This window comes from Camelus dromedarius, chromosome 31, assembly GCF_036321535.1.
Source record: "Camelus dromedarius isolate mCamDro1 chromosome 31, mCamDro1.pat, whole genome shotgun sequence".
NCBI lineage: Eukaryota > Metazoa > Chordata > Mammalia > Artiodactyla > Camelidae > Camelus > Camelus dromedarius.
The window spans coordinates 4,045,386-4,071,335 of NC_087466.1; the positions used below are offsets into that span (position 1 = coordinate 4,045,386).

At 43.4% G+C, this 25,950-nt stretch overlaps 1 protein-coding gene, 1 non-coding gene and 1 gene segment (V, D, J or C); 1 reads left to right on the forward strand and 2 right to left on the reverse strand.

Moving 5' to 3' along the window:
- Positions 1-2,133: 2,133 nt before the first annotated feature.
- Positions 2,134-3,307, reverse strand: LOC105099504 (immunoglobulin lambda variable 6-57-like). The segment is given in 3 exon segments: positions 2,134-2,163; positions 2,808-3,052; positions 3,262-3,307. Coding segments are annotated over 3 exon segments (321 nt in total).
- Positions 3,308-4,719: 1,412 nt separating this feature from the next.
- LOC116150070 (U6 spliceosomal RNA) lies at positions 4,720-4,826 on the reverse strand. Its single transcript, XR_004133747.1, has one exon. It is a non-coding gene; the product is annotated as a U6 spliceosomal RNA (small nuclear RNA).
- An 8,047-nt stretch (positions 4,827-12,873) lies between these two features.
- LOC105099505 (solute carrier family 5 member 4) lies at positions 12,874-25,318 on the forward strand. Its single transcript, XM_010992340.2, has 8 exons — positions 12,874-12,909; positions 12,959-13,030; positions 13,690-13,761; positions 15,300-15,404; positions 17,105-17,164; positions 18,530-18,634; positions 22,276-22,381; positions 25,104-25,318. Exons 1-8 carry the CDS (start codon positions 12,874-12,876, stop codon positions 25,316-25,318), a joined length of 771 nt encoding a protein of 256 aa, XP_010990642.2.
- The last annotated feature ends 632 nt before the right edge of the window (positions 25,319-25,950 follow it).

The following is a 25,950-nucleotide window of genomic DNA, read 5'->3' on the forward strand; positions in this document are numbered from 1 at the left end:
TCATCTGATGATAAAAATATTCTTCTTCAGTTGACTTCATCAGACCCCTGGATATTCACAAGCTGGAAACTCACTGTTGTCTTTGTGGGATTGCCAACACCCCAGGCTCGCTCTTCCTTCCTCTTCCTTGGCTTTCCCAGCTTGAAGAGGGTCTTCAGTGCCACGTTCACTGATGAGCTCTAAAATGTTACGTTTCTCCCCTATTATGGACGTTTTCTATCAAAGTCCACTACCTGATTAGGGAGACCAAAAATGAGAGTCTCTTCTAAAATGTAGTTTGGGAAGTTTACTTCACTCCCCGCTCTACTGAATCAGGGCCTGCTATATGTGTTTTTTTTTTTTTTTCCCATCTTTTCCATTGGGTGACCCCTCTTGTTAAAGCAATATCTCTGTTTTCTAGTTAAGGGGCAGAAAGGTACACAGGGGTTTCTTATTCTTCAAAGGAATACACAAAGTGACTGTCCACATGAGACTTCACATCTGATAAAGATGGAGGGAGTGAAAAAGACAATAAAGAGGGTCAGGTGCCTTGTTATAAGGAATTCAATGTTGAAACCTCAATGTGTGGAAGAAGCCAATGTCCTTTGATTAATTTATACTCAAAGATTTACACAAGGAACCTGGACAAGGCATAAAAGATATGAGTAATTCCTGTGGGATGTTTATAAGGAAGCCATGGATTACAAGGAAAAGCCATTAGGGGATCCATGGAAATCATGCAGAGTGAGGGAGGGAGCCCATGGTGGTCTCATCACATTTCACTGAGCGCAGGCATCAAGGCCTAACCCCACCAGTGCCTACACCCTCCACGTCGCCACGTCCTTCCCTTGGTGTATTCATTATCTATTTCCTCACATCAAGCTTCTCCAAGATTAGAAGCTTAGAACAATATATATGATGCCACAGGTCCTGTGAGTCAAGGAATTGGCAACAACCTCGAAGGACGTTTCTGGCTCAGGTTTGTTCGTGAGGTTGCAGTCAAGGTTTTGACCAGGAAATAGTCTATGAGGGCCTGACTGGGGCTGGTGGATCAGCTTCCAATGTGGCTGAGTTATAAGGCTGGTGGTAGGAGGCCTCAGGCCCTTGACACATGAACCTCTCCACAGGGCTCCTTGAGAGTCTTCGCAACACAGCAACCACCTTCCCCCACAGTGAGCAATCTAAGAAAGCACGATGGAAATCCTCTGTGCTGCAGTGTCGGAAGTCACACGCGGCCATTTCCTTCATATCCTTAGTTTCACAAGTCAGCTTTCTCCAGTGTGTACAAGGGCATGGACACCAGGGGTTGGGGATCATTTAGAGCGTCTTGGAGATGTGCTACCACCCCTGATCTGTCCCCATGAGACACAGAAACCTCACGCTGATGCAGAGCAGAGCAAACCCTGAAGGCCAGCAGGGGCGTTAGGAATCCCACCTGCCCACCATGGAATAGTCGCCTCGTGGCGAGAGGAGCATTTTCAGTCTGCACATCCAGATCTCTCACTCCTTTTATGATCCTCACTCTCTGGTTAAAATTTATGCACATGAGAATTACTCCCTGGAGTTGTATCCCAAAGAACCGTGCCTCACACTACAGAAGAGATTTCTCAAGAGTGCTTTTTACTAAGTGGGCTGCCTTCATCCCTGAGTGGCAAGTGAATTGTCAAGTCAGCATTTCCAATTGTCCAGTAGAATTTCCTGCCGTGGTAAAAACGTCCTCCGCCTACGCTCTCAGATATGGTAGCCACGAGACACATGAAGCCATTAAGCCATTGAAGTGCAGCAAGTGTGGCTAAGAAATAGAATTTTAAGTTTTACTTAATTTAATCAACTTACATTGAAATATAAATATCCACATTCTGCTAGTGGAGACCCAAGGACCCAAATTTGAAGAGAACCAAATAGAGGCAGGGCCAAAATTCAAACCCAAACACTCCGTAAGACAAGGGACATTTTTATACACTCATCTTTGCCTGTGTTCTTGTCTGTTTCCTCGTACCCACCCTAAACTGTAAACCATAAGAGTACAGGACCTTTCCACATCTTTATCTTTGTATCCCATGCTTGAAAAATAATCCCTGTGGGAATAAATGAAGAGCAAGCTATTACATTTTCATGCATTTTTTATAAAGTTTTAAAATATTATTCACACATCTAATCTAGCCAAAAATCATACTCCACAATCTGATTGGGAGGAGATTCCACATGACTGGGTCCCAGGTTCTCTGACCTTATCGTCTTACAACGTTATTCATCCATCAAAACAATCATTTGAACTGTGTGTTGATGTTTGTCTAAGACGGCAAAGCAGTAGCACAAGGAGGTGACACATCTTACATCCAGTGATGGCAGAAACAGGATTCAAAGCCAAAGGCTTCCGAATGGCTGAGAACATGCTCTTTTACCATGCAGTTCTCAAACTGGGGTGATTTTTGCTCTGCCAGGGGATATATGAATATGGCTGGAGTTTTGTGTGTGTGTGTGTGTGTCACAATATGGAGAGTAGGTTGTTACTGGCTTCTGATGTGTGGGGCTCAAGGATGCTTCTAAATGTCCTGCAGTGCACAGAACAGCCCCCTCCACAAGGAATACAGAAGTTCAGAAACCTTGATTTGAACTAAATCTCCTCCATGAAGTGATTGCAATGGATTATGAGATCATCCATCAAGACATGAGAGGAAAATATTATATTTTGAAAAGAAAAGAGAAGAACTCACGAAAGTCCAACTTGAGCCTCCAAGCGCAACACAGGAAGAATCAGCCCTCCTGGCTGGGATGGGTCGAGGGCAGACCCAGGACAGGGAGGCTCTGGGCAGTTTTGGTCTTACCTCCTCATGGGTCTGGAGCACCGTGTTCTTACTGCTGTCATAACCAGACTGACAACAGTAGTCGGCCTCGTCCTTGGGCTTCAGCCCAGAGATGGTCAGGGAGGCGGCACTGGAGGAGGTGTCAATGGAGCCAGAGAACCGAGCGGGAACCTCAGAGGGTCTTTCATCATCTTTGTAGATTACAGTGGTGAGGGCACTGCCCGGGCGCTGCTGGTAGCTGGGCACAATCCCCAGTGTTGCCGCTGCTGCGGGCGCAGGAGATGGTGACCTTCTGCCCAGGAGACCCCAACACAGAGCTGGGCTGAGTCAGCACAACCTCTTCCCAAGACCCTGCAATGAGGAAGGACACAGAGATCAGCGAAGACAGGACAGATCCCGTTCCAAGGGAGGAGGGAGAGGCCATCCTGCCAGATGACAGACAGGAGCCCTCCCGGAATGCCCTGCAGGCACCCACCTGTGCAGTGAGCGAGGAGGGTGAGGAGGAGTGGAGCCCAGGCCATGGTAGAGGTGCTCAGGCTCTGCTTCCTGAGCCCCACAGCCAGGCCTGGGCCCACCAACCCTTCTTATACGTCACCCTGATCCTGAGGGTGGGAGGTCTCCATGCCAATCTTACCCCTTATGAGGTTGTTTAAATCCCTCCTTCAGCCTTAGCCTTTATCAGGTTGATAACCTGATAAAAAGAAAGACTGTATGAGGGGGGATGTTATTCACCCCAGTGAGGTCACAGGAACACCTACAAGAGGTCTGGAAACAGCTGAGAAACTGGAGAGCATCGAGCAGGTGCATAGGCCACAGCGCCCTCTGGTGGAGGCATAACACACGTCCACCCTAGGCAGGTGCTGGTGCTCAGGACCCCCGCCCTGCCCAGTCTGCACCTCTCACGATTCCAGCCGTGAGTCCAAGGTGTCTCTGCACGGCATCCTATGATCAAACTACATTCAAACCTTCAAGCTCATCCAGATGGACCGCTTCTCCGGTCCAGACGTTTAGAGTCACTTTGTGTTAAAGGAGGTGATAAATACCAGCAGAATGCACTCTATTTGGAAGGAAATGGAGGCGAGGATGCTGCCCTCTCCAGGAGGGGACACGTGGGGCAAGTGTCTGAGCCATTCTCTGAAAGGAGCCTAGCTATTCAGACAAGAAGAGAGAGGAATCCTGGGATTGGGACCAGACTTCCCCCACCAGAAGGCACCAGGAAAGGAGAAAGAACCTGAGGAGGAAGTGAGGGGAGGGGACATATGTGAATCAAGGGTCAATTCAATCATAGCCCATAATCAAGATATGCAATGAACATTTGAAATAAGGTATCAGAATGGAAAATCAGCAGGACCAGATGAATTTGAAAGAGCTTCGGAGAGACACTCTACAACGCTCGTGACCAACTGGATGTCTGGGTAGGGTAGAAAAAAAAGCCCATATACATAATCCGAGGTTTCTCATTTTGTGGACCAGTTGGATACTATTCATTTTACTTATTTTTTACTTTCAATAAATTAACTCTTTATTCACTTGAGATGCATTTAATAGCACTATGATACAGCAAGGACATTTGTGGGGGTTCTTATTTAAGCCTGAAAGCCAAAGTGCTGGGTAACAGTAACCTCCTTCAATTTTGTCTGCAGAGCACCTAAGAACTCAAGTAATACAGACACTATCATAAAGAAGCTTACCAAAAGGAACAATCCACCAGCAGGGAACCACCATCTGAACGTAAAATGTCTGGAAAATGGAATAGTTCTAAAGAATTATCATTTGACTACATACAAGAACATAGGGCTAACTTTAAAAAGTTAATCCCAAAGACTTAAAAATCTATCAACTGTATGCAAGTCGACCTCCTGCAACATTAAAACTCCATTACCTTACATCATTTATGACTAAACAGTGAGCAAGGCAACGATAAACTTTTTCAAAAAACATGGAACTCTTCACGAATGTGTGTATCATCCTTATGCAGGGGCCATGCTAATCTTCTCTCTATTGTGCCAATTTTAGTACATGTCCTGCTGAAACGAGTACTCTAATTTTATTTTCATGTTGAATAGTTTGAGCCCAAGTCGCACCTTTCTATTAAAGCAATTATATTATCAGAATTGGTGATTCCGAAGTCAGATGAGGTTAAACAATATTTGGAGATTCTATGACCATAATGCTATGTTAAGAAAACATCAGTGACTTCCTTTGGTGTCATGGTCACAGCCAGTGTCACCACAGCTGTGGCTTGTCACCAACATCCTGAGGGGATGGACATGCTCTTCTGCAGCACAAGGTGAGTGAAAATGTAGATGGTATTTCCTCCTATCAGTGCTTACACACCCTGTCTTCCATCCACAGGCTCTATTCCTGTGCTTCAGCAGTGCCCCTCACCTGTGGCCCAGCTTCTTTTTTTTTTTTTTTTTTTTTTTTTGTTCAAAATAAATAATATAAAATTTACTATATTAACCATTTTTAGGTGTACAGTTCAATAGCATTAGGCATATTGGCATTGCTGTGCAACAGATCTCCAGAAATTTTCATCTTGAAAAACTGAAACTCTATAGTCATTAAACAACAATTCTCCATTTTTTAAACATTTTTTAATTGAGTAATAGTCATTTTACAATGTTGTGTCAAATTCTAGTGTAGAGCACAATTTTTCAGTTATAGATGAACGTATATATATTCATTGTCACATTTTTTTTCGCTATGAGCTACCACAAGATCTTGTTTTATTTCCCTGTGCTATAGAATATAATCTTGTTTATCTATTCTGCGTTTTAAAATCCCAGTCTGTCCCTTCTCACCCCTCGCCCCCTTGGCAACCACAAGTTTGTATTCTATGTCTATGAGTCTGTTTCTGTTTTGTATTTATGTTTTGTTTTGTTTTGTTTTTAGATTCCTCATATGAGCAATCTCATACGGTATTTTTCTTTCTCTTTCTGGGTTACTTCACTTAGAATGACATTCTCCAGGAACATGCATGTTGCTGCAAATGGCGTTATGTTGTCAGTTCTTATGGCTGAATAGTATTCCATTGTATAAATATACCACCTCTTCTTTATCCAGTCATCTGTTGATGGATATTTAGGCTGTTTCCATATCTTGGTTATTATAAATATTGCTGCTATGAACATTGGGGTGCAGGTGTCATTCTGAAGTAGGGTTCCTTCTGGATTTATGCCCAGGAGCGGGATTCCTGGGTCATATGGTAAGTCTATTCCTAGTCTTTTGAGGAATCTCCATACTGTTTTCCATAATGGCTTTCCTTGCTTCCCTCTCTCACTCTTAATGATTTAGATGTCTTCTTTCACAATTTTGTGTTTATTCTTTTTGTAATTCATGGCAGTTATCTCTTTTCCAGTTATGAGTTTCTCATTTTTCAGCATCCTACTTCTTTTCTATTTAGAATAGACCTGTCAATATTTCTTTTAGCATGGGTTTAGTGTTGCTAAACTCTTTTACTTTTTGCTTGTCTGTGAAGTTCTTTATCTCTCCTTCTATTCTAAAGGATAGCCTTGCTGGATAGAGTATCCTAGGCTGCATCTTTTTTTCATTCAGGACTTTGAATATATCTTGCCACTCCCTTCTGGCCTGTAGTGTTTGTGTAGAGAAATCAGCTGAGAGCCTTATGGGGGTTCCCTTGTAACTCACTCTTTGTTTTTCTCTTGCTGCCTTTAGGATCATTTCTTTATCCTTGACTCTGGCCATCTTGATTATAATATGTCTTGGGGTGGGCCTGTTTGAGTTCTTCCTGTTTGGGACCCTCTGAGCTTCCTGTACTTGGATATCTGATTCCTTTGGGTTTGGGAAGTTTTCAGTCATGACTTCTTCAAATACCTTTTCAATCCCCTTTGTTATTTCTTCCCCTTCTGGAACCCCTATTATGCATAGATTGGCACACTTTATATTATCCCATAGGTCCCTTATATTGTTTCCATGGTTTTTTATTTGTTTTTCTTTCAGCTGTTCTGATTGATTGGGTGCTTTCTGTTGTCCTGTCTTCTAGGTCACTTATTCGTTCCTCTGCATTATCGAGTCTGCTTTGTACAGCCTTTAGGTCAGCTCTCATCTCAGCAAATGAGTTTACTAATTCTACTTGGTTCTTCTTTATAGCTTCTATTTCATTTTTGACATATTTTATATCTCCGAACACTGTTTATTTTAGTTCCTTCAGTACTTTGATCACTCCTTTTTTGAAATCTTGATCTAGTAGGCCATCAATGTCTATTTCCTTGATCGTGCTTTCAGGGGACTTCTCTTGATCTTTTAATTGGGAGTGGTTCCTCTGCTTCTCCATATTGCTCATATCTCTCTGGCACTGTGGCTTAAGGAGTATCAGTTATCTAGTTCTCCTGAAGACGCTGTGCTCTTAATGATTTTGAGAGGTTTTTGTGTCTTCGCCCTGTTTCGCGAACTCAGCTTGCTGTTTCCAGAGGCCCTCTGTTGGCACCCTCGTCTGTGCTGCTCCCAGTGGCTGTCAGCTAGCAGATCACGCCCCCTCCCAACACGGGGTCAGGTGCTGAGCTCCTATCCAGTGGGCAGGCGAGTCACTCCTCCTCCCAATGCCGCAGTCAGATGCTGCACTCTGGGGAGGCAGTTGGGCGGATCATGCCCCCTCCCAGAACTGTGGTCAGGTGCTGCATTCCTGCCAAGAAAGCCAGTTGCTGCCCACCCTTTCCCAGCTCCGGTTTCTGCGCTGCTCTGTGCAGCTGCCCGCTCCGCCTCGGGTCGGCGTTCCAAAGGCGCGCTCAGGGAAGACCGAGGAATGGCCCCGCCTCTGCTCCGTGTCAAATCTCAGCTCCTTGTTTGTCTTGGCGGTGTGAGATCTCTGAGGTGCCAGGGCAGAAAGATCCTATCTGCCTCCAGCTGTAAACAAGTCTCAGTCCTGTCTAGGAGGTTGCGGATCCTCTGGGTGTGGATTCAGGTCTCGGCCCGCCTCCGCCCAGGCGCACGCACAGAAGGAGGTGGCGGCTGTGGCTGAGCCCCGCCTCTCTTCTCGCAAGAAGCGCCAATAATGGTGGTGCAGGTCTGAGGAGACAAAGGTTATGGCGCCCCTACCCCCAGAGCACACCAGCCATGTTGCTTTGCTTTTTTTGCAATTTATGGGGGACTGAGGTTGTTATGCTCCATATCCCCTCCCAGCCACAGTGCGCAGCCCCCTGCAGTCCCCTGGGGCTGCTTCAGTGCAGCTGCCCCAGTCCTCCGCCCGATTCGGGCAGCCTGTCCCAGCCCCAGCTGCTGAGTCGCGTCTTGGTCTGGGTGTTGCGGGGACCCTTTGTGCCCGTTTAACTCAGTTCTGTCAGTCAAGGGGTGCTCGGGCAGATCTGAGCCTTGGGGGTTCCCCCTCCATCCCACTGGCCTCTCTGTTGGAGAGGGGAGACCCAGAGAACGAGCACCAGTCCTCCTTTGCCGCTCCTGCCCTGCGGGACCCATCCTGCACTGTTTTACTTTTTCCTTCTTTTTTCCTTTTTTCCTACCAGATTTTGGCGTATTTGTCTTTCAAAGAGGGCGATGTTCTGTCAGAGTTCGGCAGGTGCTCTGGTTGGCTGGGTGGGTCTGTGGATGTGAGTTTTGGTGTATTTGTGGGAGAGGGTGAGCTACAAGCATCCTTCTACTCCACCATCTTGCTTCTTCCGTCCAATTCTCCATTTTTCTATATCACTCAACCCCTGCAATCATCATTCTACTTTCTGTTTTTATGAATCTGACTACTTCAAATATTTCATATAAGTGAAATCATACACTTTTTGTCTTTTTGCAACTGTCCGAAATCACTTAGCATAATATCCTCTAGTCAACCATGTTGTAGCATGTGACAGGATTTCCTTCCTTCTTATGCTGAATAATATTCTGCTGTATATGTATAGACCACATTTAGTTTATCCACTCATCTGTCAATGGACATTTGGGCTGCTTCCTCCTCTTGACTATTGTGAAGAGTGCCCCTATGAATTGGGTGTGCAAATATATCTTTGGGATCCTGCTTTGAATTTGTTTAGATATAGATGAAGAAGTGGGATTGCTGGATCATATAATAATGCTATATTTAATTTCTGAGGAACTTCTACACAATTTTCCATAGTTGCTGCTGCGCCATTGTTCATGCCCACCAACAGTGCAGAGCTCCGATTTTTCTACATCCTTAAAAACATTTGTTATTGTGTTTGGTTTTTTTTAATACTGGCCATCCTAATGGCTATGAGGTGAAATCTCATTGTTGTCTTGATGTGTATTTCTCTAATAATTATGATGTGGAGAATTTTTCATATGCTTATTGGACATTTATCATCTTTGGAAAAATGTCTTTTCAAGTCCTTTGTCCATTTTTAATTGAGTTATTTGTTATTTAATTGAGTTCTTGTTGTTGTTGAGTTGTAGTTTTTTAAATATATTTTGTACATTAACCTCTTATCATAAATCAACTATACTTCAATTAAAAAATAAAATAAAATAAAATAAATTTTAAATCCCTCTTACCAGATGTATGATTGGTGAGTATTTTCTTCTATTCTGTAGGTTGCTTTTTCAGTTTGATTTTGTCCTTTGATGGACAGAAGGTTTTAAATTGGATATAGTCCCATTTGTCTACTTTGGAGTTTCTTGCTTGTGCATTAGGCATCATATCTAAGAAATAATCAGCAAATACAATGTCATGAGGGTTATTCCCTATGTTTTATTCTAAAGGTTTTATATTTTTAGGTCTTAGATTTAGGTCTTTAATTCATTTTGAGCTAATTTTTATATGACGTAAGGTAAGGGTCCAAATTCATTCTTTTGCCTGTGGATATCCAATTTTTCCATCACTGTTTGTTGAAAAGACTGTACTTTCCCCACTGAATGGTCTTGGCATGCTCTGTTGAAGATCATTTGACCATATATGTGAGAGTTTATATCTGGACTGTGTGTTGTATCATATTGGTCTGTGTCTGTCGTTATAATAGTACCACACTGTTTTGATTAATGTAGCTTTGAAATATGTTTGAAATCAGGAAGTTTGAGACCTCCAACTTTTTTTTTTCCCCCAATATCGTTTTGGCTATTCAGAGTCCCTTGTGATTCTATATGAAACTTATTTAATTTTATTTGTATGCAAGTACTAGGGATTGAACCCAGGACCTCATGCATGCTAAGCACACACTCTACCACTGTGCTATACCCACCCACCCCCTCACATGAATTTTAGATTGAATTTTTTTTTGTTTCTGGAAAAAGGTCCACATTCTGGACCCTCACTATCATTCCCTCCTGGACCAGATTTGAGCAAAGACTCTATAGAGGAAAAGGATCTGACTCAAATCTGAAGCAATAAGAGAGCCAGACCCAGGAGCTCACAGGGTGATAAGGAGGCATCACAGGGTGAGGAGAAGTCATCACAGGTGGAGAAAAGTCACATATCAGTGAAGACACAGTTTGCCCAAATCCCCTAGAGCAAGCTAAGTGGTTTATCAGCTGTCTAGCACAACTCCTGCACTCTGGACATCGCACAGCGCCCCCTGCTGACCACAGGAACCACATCCTCTGCTCTCTGTGGTAACACTTAGCACAAGGAGCAGTGTCCTTTTTGTGCTGTAATTTTTCCCTAGAGTCGGATGTCAGGTCATGAGCCAAGGGCAGAAAAAGTGGGGAGGGTGGTGGCTGATGACCCTGGTGAATGGTTACTTAAGGTCAGAGAGGTGGACCCTGTGAGCACATGAATCCAGCATCTCTAATTGGAATAGAAAAGAAAAATCTGTAAAAAAAAAAAAAAAAATATATATATATATATATATATATATATATATATATATATATATTTATTTATTTATTCCCTTAGTTAAACTTTGTATTCCTTTTTACCGATTTTTACTGCATGTCACTGTATATATCTCTAAGTTGCCACAAATATATTGAAATGATAAATATACTTTTACCAATTGTGTAGGTCCTGTCATTTTAATTCATTATTTTTAATGCTCCCGAATAGTACACACTATTGTCAGTTGGAACCCAGGACTTCTCTTTTCTTGGGCCAATTAAACGGTGCTCTGTGAGTTCCCCCAAGGGCTGGGGGAGCTCAGGGTTTGTGTCTTACTTCCCCACTGGCCTGAAACACTGTGAGCACTGAGGCTGCCATCCCACACTGAGCAGTAATAATCAGCCTCATCCTCGGGTTGGAGCCCGGAGATGGTCTGGGAGGCCGTGCTGCCTGACCTGGAGCCAGAGAATCAAGTCTGAGGCACCTGTTGTAATACATTATAGTGGGGGAGGGTATAGCTCAGTGGTAGGGCACATTCTTAGCATGCACGAGGTCCTGGGTTAAACCCCCAGTACCTCCTCTCAAAATAAATAAACAAACCTAATCACCACTCCTCTGCTGAATAAATAAATAACTATTATAGTATAGTATAATAAAATAAACAGTACTTCATAAATTGCTTATTATAGGTAATATGGTATGGTATAATATAAATTATACATTGTATTTTATATATATATAATATGATACAATAATGATGCCCTTGGGGATCCAAAGAAATAAAATTCTGAACCACAGAAGACCACAGAACCAAGCTAATTGTTTAAGAACCAGTAAATCTCAAGAAAAAGTGAGTAGGGCTCCCTGGCTTCTGCTGAATAATTCATAGAGCATCACCTACAACTCCACTGGTGCCCCTCCTCAGGGGGACACAGCCGCAAAGTCCCCAGTGGTGAGCAAAAGTCTCCACCTTCAGGTTGGGCTTCGTGCAACGGGGAGCAGCCAAGAGTGGACTACCCTCGATGAGCCCCAGAGCAGCCCCTGCTGGCTCAACTTGCACTCCCTCTCCCCAAGAGACCTGATCGCCCTGGAGTTTCCTCATCCTAACTGGGTTCCTGGAGTTTGCAATGCACTTTATTTTCATGACTCCAGTGTGCCAGACACTATTCCAGGCCTTAATGTTGCAACAATCAACACAGCCTCTTATTATGGGACTCTTTATATTTGGGTCTCCTGGAGGAGGTAGAGCTTGTTCTAGCTCTAAAGGGATAGTGAAAAGGACGTTGTAAGAAGAGGAACTAGAAAGCATGAAGCTTCTGCAGCATTTAAGGTTGTCATGGGACATCCAGGAAGCGGCAGAAGTCTGCTGTGTGTGCCAACTGCAGAAGGTGGGAAGGTGGGGAAAGGCAAGGCGGGCAAGGAGAGGACCAAGAGAGACACGGTGAGGGAGGGGAGGGGTGCTTTCTACAACAAGACCAGAGCTTACAAGTGGTGGCAAGAACATGGAGAACAGGGAACCCTTATGCACCACTGGTAGGACTGTAGATACAGCCCTTTGAAAACAGTATGGAGGCTCCTCAAAAAATTAAAAATAGAACTACCGTATGATCCGGCAATCCCACGTCTGGTTATATATCCGAGTCCTCAGAATCAGTATCACATGCTTTTAGGTTGATTCACATGTCATCTGAACCTGTGACCCAGCCAACGGCACCGCCTGCCCTGACCCCGCCTCGTGCAGTGCTCACAGGGCCACCTCCCTGTCCTGCATGGGCCACCTGGGTCCTGATGTGACAAATAAAGCCTGATTCAGATACCTGTTCCAGAGAAGCATAGAGCTTTAGAACCCAGGAAATGCAAAATTACTTCCCTTCTAAGGAATATAATTCCTTGGTCAGGAATCTTTCCTGCTCTGTAAAGGACCCTCACCCCCATCCCCCGACTCCTTTTGGCCCCTTCACCTCTGTCCTTCTCCCCTTCTTGTCCCTTTCATCTCTCCCCAGTCCTCACTCAGCCTGCTCAAATCTTCTTCAAGAACCTGTCTTTCTACTCAGTGGACACCCTACTCTCCACCTCCAATTCTCATCCCATTTCTAGTCTCTCATTCCCTCACTCCCTCATTCCCACACTCCACTTAGTCCAGCATGGCTGCTGGAGGGCCAGTGTCTCAGTTTCAGAGAAGAGGTTTAAAGGTCCTCTTTCCCAGGAGCTGGCTCTGATAGTGCATTCCACCTGCTCAAGACTGATAATGATCAAGTCTAATGATCAACCAAGGGCTCGTATAAGATACGAGATAAATTTCCAGGTCATGTGTTTAAGGGAAAATAAAGAAAACATGGGGAATGCCGTGGGATGGAGAAACCTCCACCTGCAGCCATGGCCAGCACAGTAAGCCCCGGCACCGTGACTGAGACCCCAGACCCCCCTGAGATAACAGAGCGCATCCGAACTGCTGCTGACATCTGTCATTGTCATCTATTTTGTGGTGGTGATGGCTGTCGGGCTGTGGGTATGTAGGAGACCAGGGGGGTGTTCAGGGTGGGCACAAGGTTTGGGGGCGAAGTGTCCCAGGGAGGGAAAAGTGTCGGGTGATGAAGCAGAGAGAACATTACCAGCTGTTACAGATTTCACTGCTCTTCTCTCACAGCCATTTTCTCATGTGCAACACTGATAATGCTTACACGGAGCTAATTTATTCATTGTGTGAATGGGGCCAGCAGCGGGGCTTCAGACTTACTCTGTTTGGCATCTCCAGCACGTGGCATAATGAATAAAGATGTTTCATTACCCCCACGTGTTTTATTTCTTCTTGCTCACTTTCTAATTTAGTTGAGCTGGACGCTTAATTCATTTGCGTTTATTCTTTCTTTTAAGTAGTGAGCCTGAGGCTGCAAATTTTCTTCCAAGCACAGCGTTAGCGATGCCTCACACTGTTCTCATCAATGAAATTAAACAAAGCAATTAGGACAGAAGTGGAGGAATATGAGTTCTTAAATTTTCTTGGTTTCTGTGAATGTGTGATTTTGAAGTCCTTTAAAAACTGGTGCTATAGCACAGTTTCCAGGATAATGCTTCTCTTTAGGGGTGCTGGGAAAGGTCACTTCCCTCAGCATTCTGGCCAGAGCATCTGCTGTGGTTTGACCCTCACAAGTCTTCCCTTCTGCTCAGGCAATGCTGAAGACCAACCGGGGCACAATTGGAGGCTTCTTCCTGGCTAGTCGAGAGATGACCTGGGTGCCGGTGAGTGGGTCAGAGCTCCCTGGAGATAAATTTCCAGGTCATGTGTTTAAGGGAAAATAAAGAAAACATGGGGAATGCTGATCATTTCTGATGTGTATTGGCTGCCTACATGCTGGCGTCTCCTTTCCTAAACCCCTGACCTCAGGCCTCTGCACTGTCATTCCAGTAAATGATATGGCACCACCAATTAAGAGAGCGGGTGTAGTGTGACATTTGGGAAGACCCAGTTCAGCTCTGCGTCATGTGCTTTAACCCTGGCCTCATCAAGAATCTTCTGTCTCGGCTGCTCACGGTCCCCAGCACGTTCCTTCATCCATCCCAATCCAGAGCTAATGCTGCTGCCCTCCTTGTTTGGATGAGCGTCCCCCTCTCTGCTTCCCTCCTTCAACACCCAGTTCAAACCCTGCTTTATCAGAGACACCTCCCCCTGCACGACCACCTGCATGTCTAGTCCTCTGATCTGCGCAGTTGTATGGTGGTTCTCAGTTCCCTGTGACGGTCAAATGATGATGCCTCTTTGACTCTTGTCCAGTTGGTGTCATCCTTGCTGGGTGTTGATTTCTGACCTCCTTGGCAAGAGTGCGATTGCAGCAGAAGGTGCATCTTCTTCTCTGAACCCATACTGTGTTTGAAATGGATATTTATTGGGGTGTCCCATCAGACAATGCCTTCTTAGGACTCTTTTTATGAAACATTCAAGGCTTAACCAAAACCATAGCTGCAAACCAGCTCAATCCCATCCCCTGCTCCCAAACAGAAATTGAAAAGGACAGAATAGAAAAGGTGGTCTTACAGAGGGCTGCAAAGGTGAAAACAGAAGAATGGGCACCGCAAGGGTCCCACCCCGCAATTCTGCTCTGTCAGCACTCGTGCTCACCCGTGCTCACTCAAGAGCTCCCTCTTGATTGTTGAGACTTTAGAACAGTAGACAAGGTGACAGAAGAGGAGGTGGATGTGAAGAGGGTCACTAGGGTCAGGACAATGGAGAGGAATTCCCTTCTACCCACCTTCGGAGCCCTTGAGGCTGATTGAAGGAGCCAACGGAAGATCTGGCAGTTCTTGGCCAAGGACAGGCTCAACTCAGAGCATCTGGGTAGATTAATGTTCCTCTAAGGCAGGGGTCAGAGGCTTTTCCATAAAGTGCCAGATTGTAAGTATTTAGAGTTTATGGGCCACAGTCTATTGCAACCGCACAACTACCGTTGTAGCACGGAAGGATCCTTGTTAATATGTAAAATCAACACATGTAGCGTGTTCTAATAAAGCTGTCTACAGGCACTTGAAACTTGAATTTCATATAACTTCACATTTCCCAAAATATTATTCTTCTTTAGATATTTTTTTTACCATTCAAAAATATGGAAACATTCTTAGCTACCAATCATGCAAAAACGTGACTGGCTAAATGTAGGCCACCAGTTGCAGTCTTCTGATTCCTGCCCTAAGAAGTGAGGGAAACATCTCAACGTTTACCTGCTTTCAAGAAGTCTGATTTGGGACCTTTACCTCTGATCTTCGTCTGTTCTCTTGGATTCCAGATGGGCGCCTCTCTCTTCGCCAGTAACATCGGCAGTGGCCACTTCGTAGGGCTGGCGGGGACGGGAGCGGCCTCGGGAATCGCCATTGCAGCATTTGAGTGGAATGTAAGTGACATCATAGGCTCTTCCCTTTACGTCAAAACTCTAGGTGTGTTTGTCTGGGTGTCTGTACAGGACAAACTCCTCTTTGGTTTGATGTCTATTTTTCCATCTCTTGTTTGAACCTCTCAGTGCCTTCCCTGTGTGGCCCCATTCTGCCTGGGCCATTCCAGTCACATTATTCCCCACCTCTGAAATTTCACTCAGGCAGTTCTTCCCACCAGGAATGTCATTTCTGTACGAGTCAATCCCCACTTCCACTTGACCTCCTTCAGGATCATTTTAGCTCTCACTTCTATCTCTCCTCCCTGAGCTATCACTGAATTAGATACAGGGGATTAAAAAAATGTAAAAGCAATGATCCCCTCTTCTGAGAAGCTTACATCCCAGTGGCAAGACAAATAAGCATTCACTACTGTATAAAAAGCACAAGGAGAGACGAGTTCTCACACAGGAGGGCATCCATCCTCAGTGATGAGAGGGGCTTGGCACGTGTCCAGAGGCTTTGTGGCACTGATGCCAGATGGATGCATAGAACCTGACCAAGGAAGTGACAGCGGAGTAAGGAGCGAATGATTTAGAGGTAGTAGGTAGAATCTACACCACTTTGTGATCACGTTCCTAATTGTTTTTCTGCCATCTTACCAGTGGAAGCTGTGTTCCTTTAATCAGACCCTAAGTTCTTTAAGCACAGCGACCATCTTCTCTCATGTCACTCACACCTCGCATCACCCAGCACTTGACTGGGCACATGCTATAAACATTTCTTGAGTTGCTTGAGCTTTTTTTGTTCTTTTCTCTTATCCTTTCTAGTGTTTGTACGTACATATGTGTGCATATCAGTCAGAGGGAGATGCTTATGTGGAAGGAAGTTGGATTATAGCAAAAGCATAAGTAGACTATTCCCTGGATAGACTCAGAAAATGACCTTGAGTCATCACAACACTATGCCCCTCCCTTGCTGAAGATTTTGCCCCTACTTTTACTTTAGTAGTATCAGAGACTCCAGAACGGATCCAGTCTCCACACATACCCTGTGGTCTGAGTTCTGTTTTGATAGTGCCATGGACTCCAGAGACATGGACAAAATGCCCTATGGCCCCAGTGGGTGTGATTATCAGGTTGCCAAGAGCCTGTCTCTTTTAGCCTGTGACCTTAGGATTCCATAATCTCTGTGAGACTCGGGTGACCCCTCCCATTAAACAGGAATAAATGTGCTTATCATCCCTGCCTCGCCTGGTGTTGCGAGAACAGTGTGAGCGATACATATTAAGACTCTTTGTAAACGTTGATATTGATGTAAGATTATATTATTATCATTATTATACATGGCAAGACTTGGTCAGTGGGAATATTCTGTCTCTGAATTTCTCTCTCACTGGTTTGTAACGCTGTACAGTTCCTGCTATTCAAGAATTATTCCTTCTGGCAAAGACTACATGACCGTCCGATGGTCCATCAGGGCTCAGATCTCTTACCCTCTGTCCATTTCACCATACATCTTTTGTCACATCCTAAGCCCCAAGAAACAGTGGCCTCTGAATCATGGAAAGAGAGGGAAGGAATCCATGGTCTTGGGGTCCCAGGTGGTTGAGTGGGACAGGATCCAAGCAAACATTTGTATATTCAGACTCAGAGGTCATGAAGAGAAAAGGTCCACAAGGCAGACCTCTCTAACTCCACGCTCTTTTCTTGGTTTCCTGTAGGCCTTGCTGCTCTTGCTGGTTCTAGGGTGGTTCTTTGTCCCCATATACATCAAGGCCGGGGTGAGTACCCACAGGTATTCCCTGGCACTTCTGTCAGGCACTCATTTATTCACCGTCTTTCTGCTCAGTCATGAAACCTGGGCAATGTCATTCGTCCCAGGGCTTCTGGGCTGACAGTTACATAAATCCACCAAGTGCTGCCACCGGATTGCTCTTGAAAAGGGCTGCAGCCAGCTGTCCTCTTGCTGACCCCTATTCTGATGGTTCCCATTTCCCCACCTTCTCAGCAACACATGTAATTTTCCTTCATTCCAATTTTTGCCATTCTGACATTTGTGAGGTAGTTTCTTTTGTTAATTAGGGGTAAGAAACACCACACCTCTGGTGGCTCCCCTTCAACCTGGCTGTTGCCAACCATCTGGGGCACTGCTCTGCCTCTCTGAGCCTAGTCCCACATTTATTCTTTCTGCAGCTGGTTCTCAGAGGGGTGCTATATCCTGGGATAATTTCTGGGATTACGGTGCCCAGGGGGCCAGCCTTCCAGCTTGTACCTCCGCAAGTCACTATATAGTCCCACTTTGCTCGTCCTGGGTCCCTTCTAGTGCCAGGCTTGAACAAGCTCTGTTGAAGGATGCTCTCCTGGGTGCAGATCCACACCACAGAACTCGTGCATGTGTTCTTGGACATGGCTTACCATCTTTGAGGGGGTTCCACACAGCCTCTGAGCCCCCAAGATTTCCCCTTCTTGTTTTTGATAATATTATACAAATACTTATTTAACATTCTTTTATGCTGGGGGAGATGAAATTATGATCTCAATCTGCTGTAAAGAAGCCAGAAATATGTATTTTTAAGCTACACATCACATAGCTGACCTCATATTTTGGCAATGATAACCTCAGATTTTTCTCTAAGTAGGGATTTAATGTGACTTTCTTCTTTCAAATAAAGATAACCACAAAAATATACACCCAAATGTACATTTACAATTTGTTCAATTATCAATTTATTATGCAACCATAATAAATTATGGTTCATTATTTATAAGTAATATTGATTTTACTAGACTGCAACATTATTGGTGAAAATAAAAATTGTTTGTTGCATGTCTACTATGCATTTGTGTTGTGGTATTTTACATCTACCTTCATTTTAAAGCCCCACTTTACAGATGAGAAAATGAGGTTCAGAGAGATAGGCATTTGCCAAACGTCACACGTCCAGTAAATGTCAGATCTAGGAACAGATCCCAAGATTGTCTCTGAGTTCATTTCAGCCTTGCTGCTTTCCCGAGGGACCATGCCTTTCTCATCTCTGTGAGAAACATGCCACACACAGTTACCTGCCCACAGGTGCTTAATAAATGTGGAGTGATCTTTATGTGCTGCGCTCTGAAGGTGCACCCTGCTGCGGTCTATCTTGCAGGTGATGACCATGCCGGAATATCTGAGGAAGCGATTTGGGGGGCAGCGAATCCAGATCTACCTCTCCATCCTCTCCCTGTTCATCTCTGTGGCTTTGAGAATCTCAGTGAGTTCCAGGCCCTCCTGGCCTTTTAGCTTCATGGGGTCGCTTTGATGGGGCTAGAGTACTAGGATCAGAGAGCCTGTAGGTCCAGCCCTACGGATGTCTCAGACTACCTGGGGTCTCTCTACCAAGTTTTTATGCAAAGAAAGAAGCTTCAGAGACCCTGCATTCATAGGGTACAAGAATTACAAGTCACAAGAGACTCCAGAGTGGAAACTCACCCTTTCACTAAGGATATGAAAGAAATGGATGTCCAGAAAGAAAAAAATGTCTCCTTCAAGTAGCATGGCTATTAATAGCAGTAAACAAGGAGGTTTCTCTAGCCCCTACCTTCCTGCTGCACAATGACCTCTGTATTCTCTGTCAGAGCCAGTCCAAGTCTACAGTTTCCTTCTCAGCTTGATTATCTAACATGTAGACCAGAAGGAAAATGTCTTATTATATTGACTTTCCTTAAATTGACACTGTCTTATCTAAGACTGCCCCTCTAAAACAGATGTCACAGCTAAGTGTTAAAAGGTTTATAAGTTTTCAAAAAGTTAAATCTCCTAGAGATAATTGTTCAGGAAAGAAGAAAGGAATGTGAAGACTCAGCAGCATGTGTAGAAAACAAAGAAAGAGTAACCCATCTGCTCCTCCTGTGTCGCTAAGGAAATAGTCTCCTGCGCGTTTAGAGTCTAGGCAGCTTGTGAGAGTGGAGGCTGACCCTCTGTGGATCTGAGTCGTGACTGAAAACAAGACAGCAGCTTAGATTAGGTGGCACAAGCCTTCCTGATGCAACGTGAGCATTTCCCAGCCCTTATTATAAATTGTTGAGCTCCACATTAGGGGGACAAGACTCCCGTGCACAAGGAGTTCACCACGTGGCTAGTGATAAAAGAATTACACATAAAATAGCACTCTATGAGACAATATATGCAAATATGTTAAAATGGGAGCTGGAATAGAGTGTGGGAACAAGTAAAGGAAGCGGGCTATGGACACCCAGGAAAGGGGATGGTGGTCTTGGTTGGGTGGAATTGGAATTGGGGGTCGTCCTCATTGGTGGGGGGTGTGGGCACTTAAGACCCAGGACAGGAAGGAGAGGATAACCCAAGGGAGGCAGAGGAGCGTGCAGGTATCCGGGGCTGGTGCTCACACGTGATCTCCCGTTCTCCTCTGCCTTCGATGTCTACAGCTTTATGGCCCCAAAGAGCATGAACAAGGTGCTGGAGCAGAATGGCCATGGCCAGAGGGGCCCCTGAGTGGGGCAGCCTCCTGGAGTGGCTGGTTCCTAGTGGCAGGGAGGGGATGGGATGTTGGGGAGCTGAGTGGAGCAGCAGGGATGGCCGAGAGCGAGTGTGTGGCTGTGCAGAGTCTGCTGTGGTCAGCTGGGAAGATTCAGTGGCGGGAGTCCATTCTTACCTACAAGGTTATGTTTGAAGTGATATTCGTAATCTTAGACACGACCTTTTGTGTACTATTACACTCTGATAACAGATGCTGTCCTGGTTACTTATTAAGTAGATCAACAATTTCCACAGTCCTCCCCTGCCCCAGGTTTTAAGAAGATCACCTTGTTCACTGGTTCTCAAACTCCAATAATACATATACTGAGAATTATTATACATATTCAGTCAGACGTCATGCGCTTTTAGCCCTATTTCAACTTGTTATGCTTTAAAAACATCGATATTCTTTTAGAAAACCACACTGTAAATTTTTAAATTGGAATTAACTTTGCTACAACTAATGTGCAACCTATAGACCTTATTCAGATATGGCATATTCAGATATTCAGATATGACTGTCCTTTAATAGCAAAAGAAAATCCTGGATCACGAAAAGCTTCCTTTTATGAGAAATATTTTATAATTATTGTGAATGGAATTAATTCCATTGAACTGTACACATTAAAATGGCTAAAATGGCAAATTTTATTTTATGTATATATATATTTACCATAATAAAAAGTCGTTAGTAATATAATCCGCTTACTTACAATTTCAAGACCACCAGTTTAATGCCTAAATTGTACTATGTAAGAGAAACCAAAGTCAAGGAATTCATAATACGATAATGTGTGTTTCAATATGTAAATATTTTTGCATGAATACACAAGTTCTAAATCTGTCGTGAAACAATTGTGCCCTTCCCATTTAGATCGGTATGCAGGTATGTTTTATGGCAACTCAAAAACACTGAGTGGCATCTCAATAGGTGATCTCTTTTCTGAAATGGTAAATAATTTTTCGTAACTATCCAATTTTGTGAAAAGTCCAGTCTTCCCTCAATTTACACAGTAGTTGCACTCCTTGCAAACCCAGGGATAACAAAGTTGCAGCACGTACTTTGTGTTTGTAACACAGAGTTAGGTCCTAGGCTCAGATCATCAAGAACAGGCTTTTCACCAACACGAATGTTTGGTGAGATGATAAAACATCAGGTTTCAGTTCAAATTTTATGGTGGGGGAGGGAGCAACCATCTTCAGTTACATCCCTTCCAGACCCAAGTTCTACAAAGAAAGCGATCTCTGATTCTTCGGATTCTGAACCCTATCACTTACCCCTTTCCTTCACCTCACTCATGCTTTCCTTTCTCTTAGAGTCCATGATCCATCCTTATAATCATGCTTCAGCACAAGGACTCAATCTCTTTGCCTACCTCCCCTTTCATTGATCTTCCCTGGCAAAAAGTCCAACCCCTATTCTATGCCTGTACTCAGAGATTTTATGTCCATGATTCTAACATGCTTGTTTGCTATTTCTCAGGTTTTTGTTTTGTTTTGGGTTTGGTTTTGGGTTTTGATATGGAGCCTGGGAGGATCAAAGTTAAAGGGACAGAGCCAAGCACCAGTTGAGTTGAAGAAAGATTGGGGAAGCTGAGAAGCACACCTGGGGGCTACAGGGGTCCAGGCAGAGCTGGGTGGACGTGATCTTGCATTCAGGGTCCCTCTACAGGACTCCCTGCTGGCTTCTAAACCTCAACCAATAGTCCTTTTGTGTTTATGATTTTTCCTCTGGTCCTCTCAATGACGATTCTAAACTGTCCACAACGTTTTTAGCTCCTGGACCTCTGCCTCTTATCAGAAAGTCTCATCACTTTGCTTAGAAAATTTAGGCGTGACCCAATTACTCATTCCCTCTCCATACAAGTAACTTTATTCTTTCCTTCTTCCCACCACTCTTTTTTGTCAAAGTCAACCCCTCAATCTCTGCCTAATTTTGATCCCATCCCACCTCAACATCTCTGACTATTTGCTTCATGGTTACTCTCCCCCCAGTCCTGCTTTACCTCTTACTTTCTACAACCCAGAACGTGCTCAGGTATCTTCCTTCCTGACAATAACCATTGCTCTATTCTCTGTCTCCTCTATCTACTCTTCTGGTCTTTATCGTGGGTTCTCTGCTGACCATCATGGAAGAGCAGGCCATACAAGCTGTAGTGTAGACATTTCTCAGCTTTTGCTCACTCGCTCGTTATTCCTGTCGATGGTCAGTCCAATAATTGGTTCTCTGAGGATGAGATCTGGCTTCCGAGGAGTTCATAATTGGATTGCAGAGATGACATGTATAGCTGCAGTAAATATTAGTGGGAAGTCATCAGGGAAGAGCTAAGTGATGTAGCGCATGTTTCTTTTCCACCCTGACTGTTTCCTTTTCAGTCGGACGTATTTTCTGGAGCCATATTCATCAAGCTGGCCTTGGGACTGGACCTTTATCTGGCGATCTTCATCCTCTTGGCTATCACTGCCATTTACACAATCACTGGTGAGTGTGTTGCATGTTTAGCTCAGTCATGCTATCTTCTGCTGGTCTCACCCCAAGCTGCAATTAGCATCCTCGGTGTTAGCCTTGTCACTGCCATGGCAAGGATATCCTTGTGTTCCCATTGTGAGATTCAAGCACAGACCCAGAAACACAACTAGAGCAAAGAAAACAGAATCTTCTGTGTTAGGTATGAGCACCTAATGATGTGGTGAGTGGGAGGAGGAAATGGTGATTTGGCCCAGCTTTGTGTTTGGAACCCAGAGTGGCATTTGGAATCCAGCATATCATACACATGGGAGGTCAGGTTGAAATAGCGGCTTAGACCTGAGACTGGAAAATCTAAGGCAGGCCCCAAGGGAATACCTGATGCCAGGGCACAAGTTGTGGACTATGAATGGCAGAATCAGGAAAGGAAGATTGAAGTAGCAGGTTAGTTGTGGGAGAAGGTGTGGTAATAGTTCAAGCAAGATTTTGTGAAACAGATACGTTAGTGTAGTGCCTCATGCTTACTAACTTATGAAAATGAAACTACCTGCTCAGTTGGAAAAAAATAAAGAAAAAATAATGGCTGGAGCAACCAACACAGTCCTGGAGCCATTTTTATAACACTGGATACATGTTTCAGAATAAATGAGAGAAAACAGCACGAATCTCCTATTTTCAGGATTTGTTTTGTTTCCCCATGACACTCTCATATAGGAAATGTCTTGCTGACCGAGACTCCAGTGAGCCTTGAGTTGAAAGAGGAGTTGTTGTTTGGACAACACTGCAGCAAAACACAAGTCAACAACTATATCTGGTTCTCAACTAATGGAACAATCATATGTTCCAACACTAGAGCAGAAACGGCCTTGCCCAGTTTTTGGAGAGCAAGCATTCTATGTTAAATGGAATATTTACTGAAAACAATTCAAATTCTATAATGCATAACTATTTTAAAATAACAGTAGTGCTGACAGAAGTTTGGAGGTGAGTTGGAAAAGAAACGTGTAAATTGCTATCAGAACTTAAGAATGGCACACAAATATTATCTAAACATGATGGATCCAGAGACAGAGTTTAAGGAGATATTCTAAGAGTTGAAATAACCACTTGACAAACTGAAAACCATGATGATGTAGCTAGTAACTTGAATGATAAGGACAATGAGTGGAGCCAGGGTCTAGCATAAAGTAGATAAATCTTTGAATTTTATGAAATTGTAAATCCATAAACAGGGGCCTTAAGCATATTATTGAAGAGTTTTAATAACTACCAGAAGAAATAAAAAAAGAAATAATTTTAAATGGCTAATGTTTTTACCCATGTTAAAAATGTTGAAAAGATATTTTCTTTGTTATCTATATTCTTCTGTGTGTTTGATTTTTTTTTTTGAACTATACAATAAACAAATGTATCATTACATTATTGTAAACATTACTAATGCGCTTGTCTATGGTCTCTGGCTAGCTGTATCGCCTGTGCTGGGCTCTTCGGAATAGTACAGAGGAACGCATTGATTTAGACACAGAAGAGAAAAGATACGAAGAAGCCGATGATGGTGTCAATGAAGGTAACACCTGGTTTACATTTGGTTTTCACATAGAAGCTCTATGCCCCTGGCTTTGTTTAGTTTTTCTTAATGCTATGAAATTCAGCTTCTGAAAAACCTCTTGGATTTATGGCAAGCTGAAACTTTAAAATCTTACCTTCCCAAAAATCAAGACAATTTGTTACGTATGAAATCCATCCCTTCATCCACTGATCCATTAGTCTGTCTGTCCATCCATCCGTCATCCATCCACGGATCTGTGTGGCAGCTACTGAGATGGCGGGCAGTTCCAAACTCTCCAATTCCTTGTCTCATAATGTTGATTGACTGTAATTAAGCATCTAGCCCTATCCTCTCCTCCAACCTCATTTCTTTCTCTCCAACCAGGCAGATTTCTTCACTTTTCTCCCACATACACCAAGTCCCCTAGAATATTTCTACCTCTTCTCCAAGAGAAGAAAAAGCCTATTCTTTGAAACTAGGTTCTAATTTAATTTCCTTCATGAAAATGTCTCCAGCATCCATTCCCATGGCTCTTTATTTACCTGATATTTTAGAAACCACTGACAAATTTAGCCCATCAGGATATGTTGTCTTAATCTGTACACTAATTGTTTGGCTTGGTTTGATTTTGGTTCTTCAAAACCTTGAAGGAAGGGTCAATGCCTTCTACTCCTTTGGGGTTTTTACATCAGTGTTCCTGAGTGAGACCGACCTATAATTTTCCTTTTATGTAATTAGTCTATGTCTTGTTTTAGTACGAAGATCATAATGTTCACAGAATGAATTGGAAAGTAGCCCCTTTTTCCTTTTTGTGGGAATATTTCAATAAGATTGGAACGATATCTCCATCGAAATTTTGGTATTTTGTCAATAATACCATTAGGGCCTGATGAATCTGTGTGTGTGTGTGTGTGTCTGTGTGTGTGTGTGTGTGTGTGTGTGTGTGTGTGTGTGTGTGTGTGTGAGAGAGAGAGAGAGAGAGAGAGAGAAATATTGAGAGAGAGGGAGAGACTCTATGCCATGCAAAAGTTTTCTATTATTGTATAATCAAATTTATCTATATTTTCTCAGGGATTCCTCTAACACTTAGAAATGATTATAATCATTCTTTACAATCACCTGTACTACATTGACAGGAGTTTTATTTCCCATGCTTTGTGATCATTTGCTTACTTCTCTTTGTTTCAGATAATTCCGAGGAAACTCGTGGATGTCTCAGAAAGGCTTACGACTTGTTCTGCGGTTTGCAGAGAAAAGGCCCCAAGCTGAGCAAAGAGGAGGAAGAAGCCCAGAGGAGGAAGCTGACAGACACATCGGAGAAGGCATTGTGGAGGACCGTGGTGAATGTCAACGCCATCCTCCTCTTGACGGTGGCAGTCTTTCTCCATGGCTATTTTGCCTGAACTCTATCTGAGCTACTAGAATGTTTATTAAGCAAAGGATGCTTTCATTGATTTTTTTCACTTGTGTAGTTTTTTGTGTTGCAAAGGCAGACACGCAGTTGGTAATTTTATTAAATGAGATGACTATAGGTCTGATTTTTAGCTTTTGCTGTTCTTTGTGTCAGTAAAGAAAAAGAAAGTTGATAATTTAGAAAGCCAGTGAGCTGACTCTATATGTACATAAACTAGGAGCACTGGGTCCAAACTTTCACCATTACTGTATGAAAGTTTCTATTTACTCATATCCTTAATTACAGAGTAATATATTTAAATCTTAATGTTTGTCAACTTGAAGATTGAAATTAATTTCATTTTTAAATTTCAGTTTTCTCCACTTATTAGTGAGATTGTATGTACTTACATATACTTACTAGCAATTCATATTTTTCTGTGAATTTTCTGATATATCTTACCAATTTTCTAATTCATTTATAGATATTCTTCAGATAGTCTGTGTTTTTATTATTTGCATATGAATTGCAAATATTTTTCTTGAAACTTATGTCTTGCCTTTTAATTTTATGGGTTCTTTTTTTTTTTTTTTTTTGCTGTAAGAAGCTTTAATTTTTATTTAGTCAAATTGTTTCATCTTT

What these genes read in the sequence shown, in the direction of transcription:
- LOC105099505 (XM_010992340.2), top strand. Translation starts at nt 12,874, where the DNA reads ATGGAGAAACCTCCACCTGCAGCCATGGCCAGCACA. An exon ending in TGATGGCTGTCGGGCTGTGG is followed by an intron (nt 13,031 to 13,689) that starts GTATGTAGGAGA and finishes CCTTCTGCTCAG; the next exon opens with GCAATGCTGAAGACCAACCG. An exon ending in TTGCAGCATTTGAGTGGAAT is followed by an intron (nt 15,405 to 17,104) that starts GTAAGTGACATC and finishes GGTTTCCTGTAG; the next exon opens with GCCTTGCTGCTCTTGCTGGT.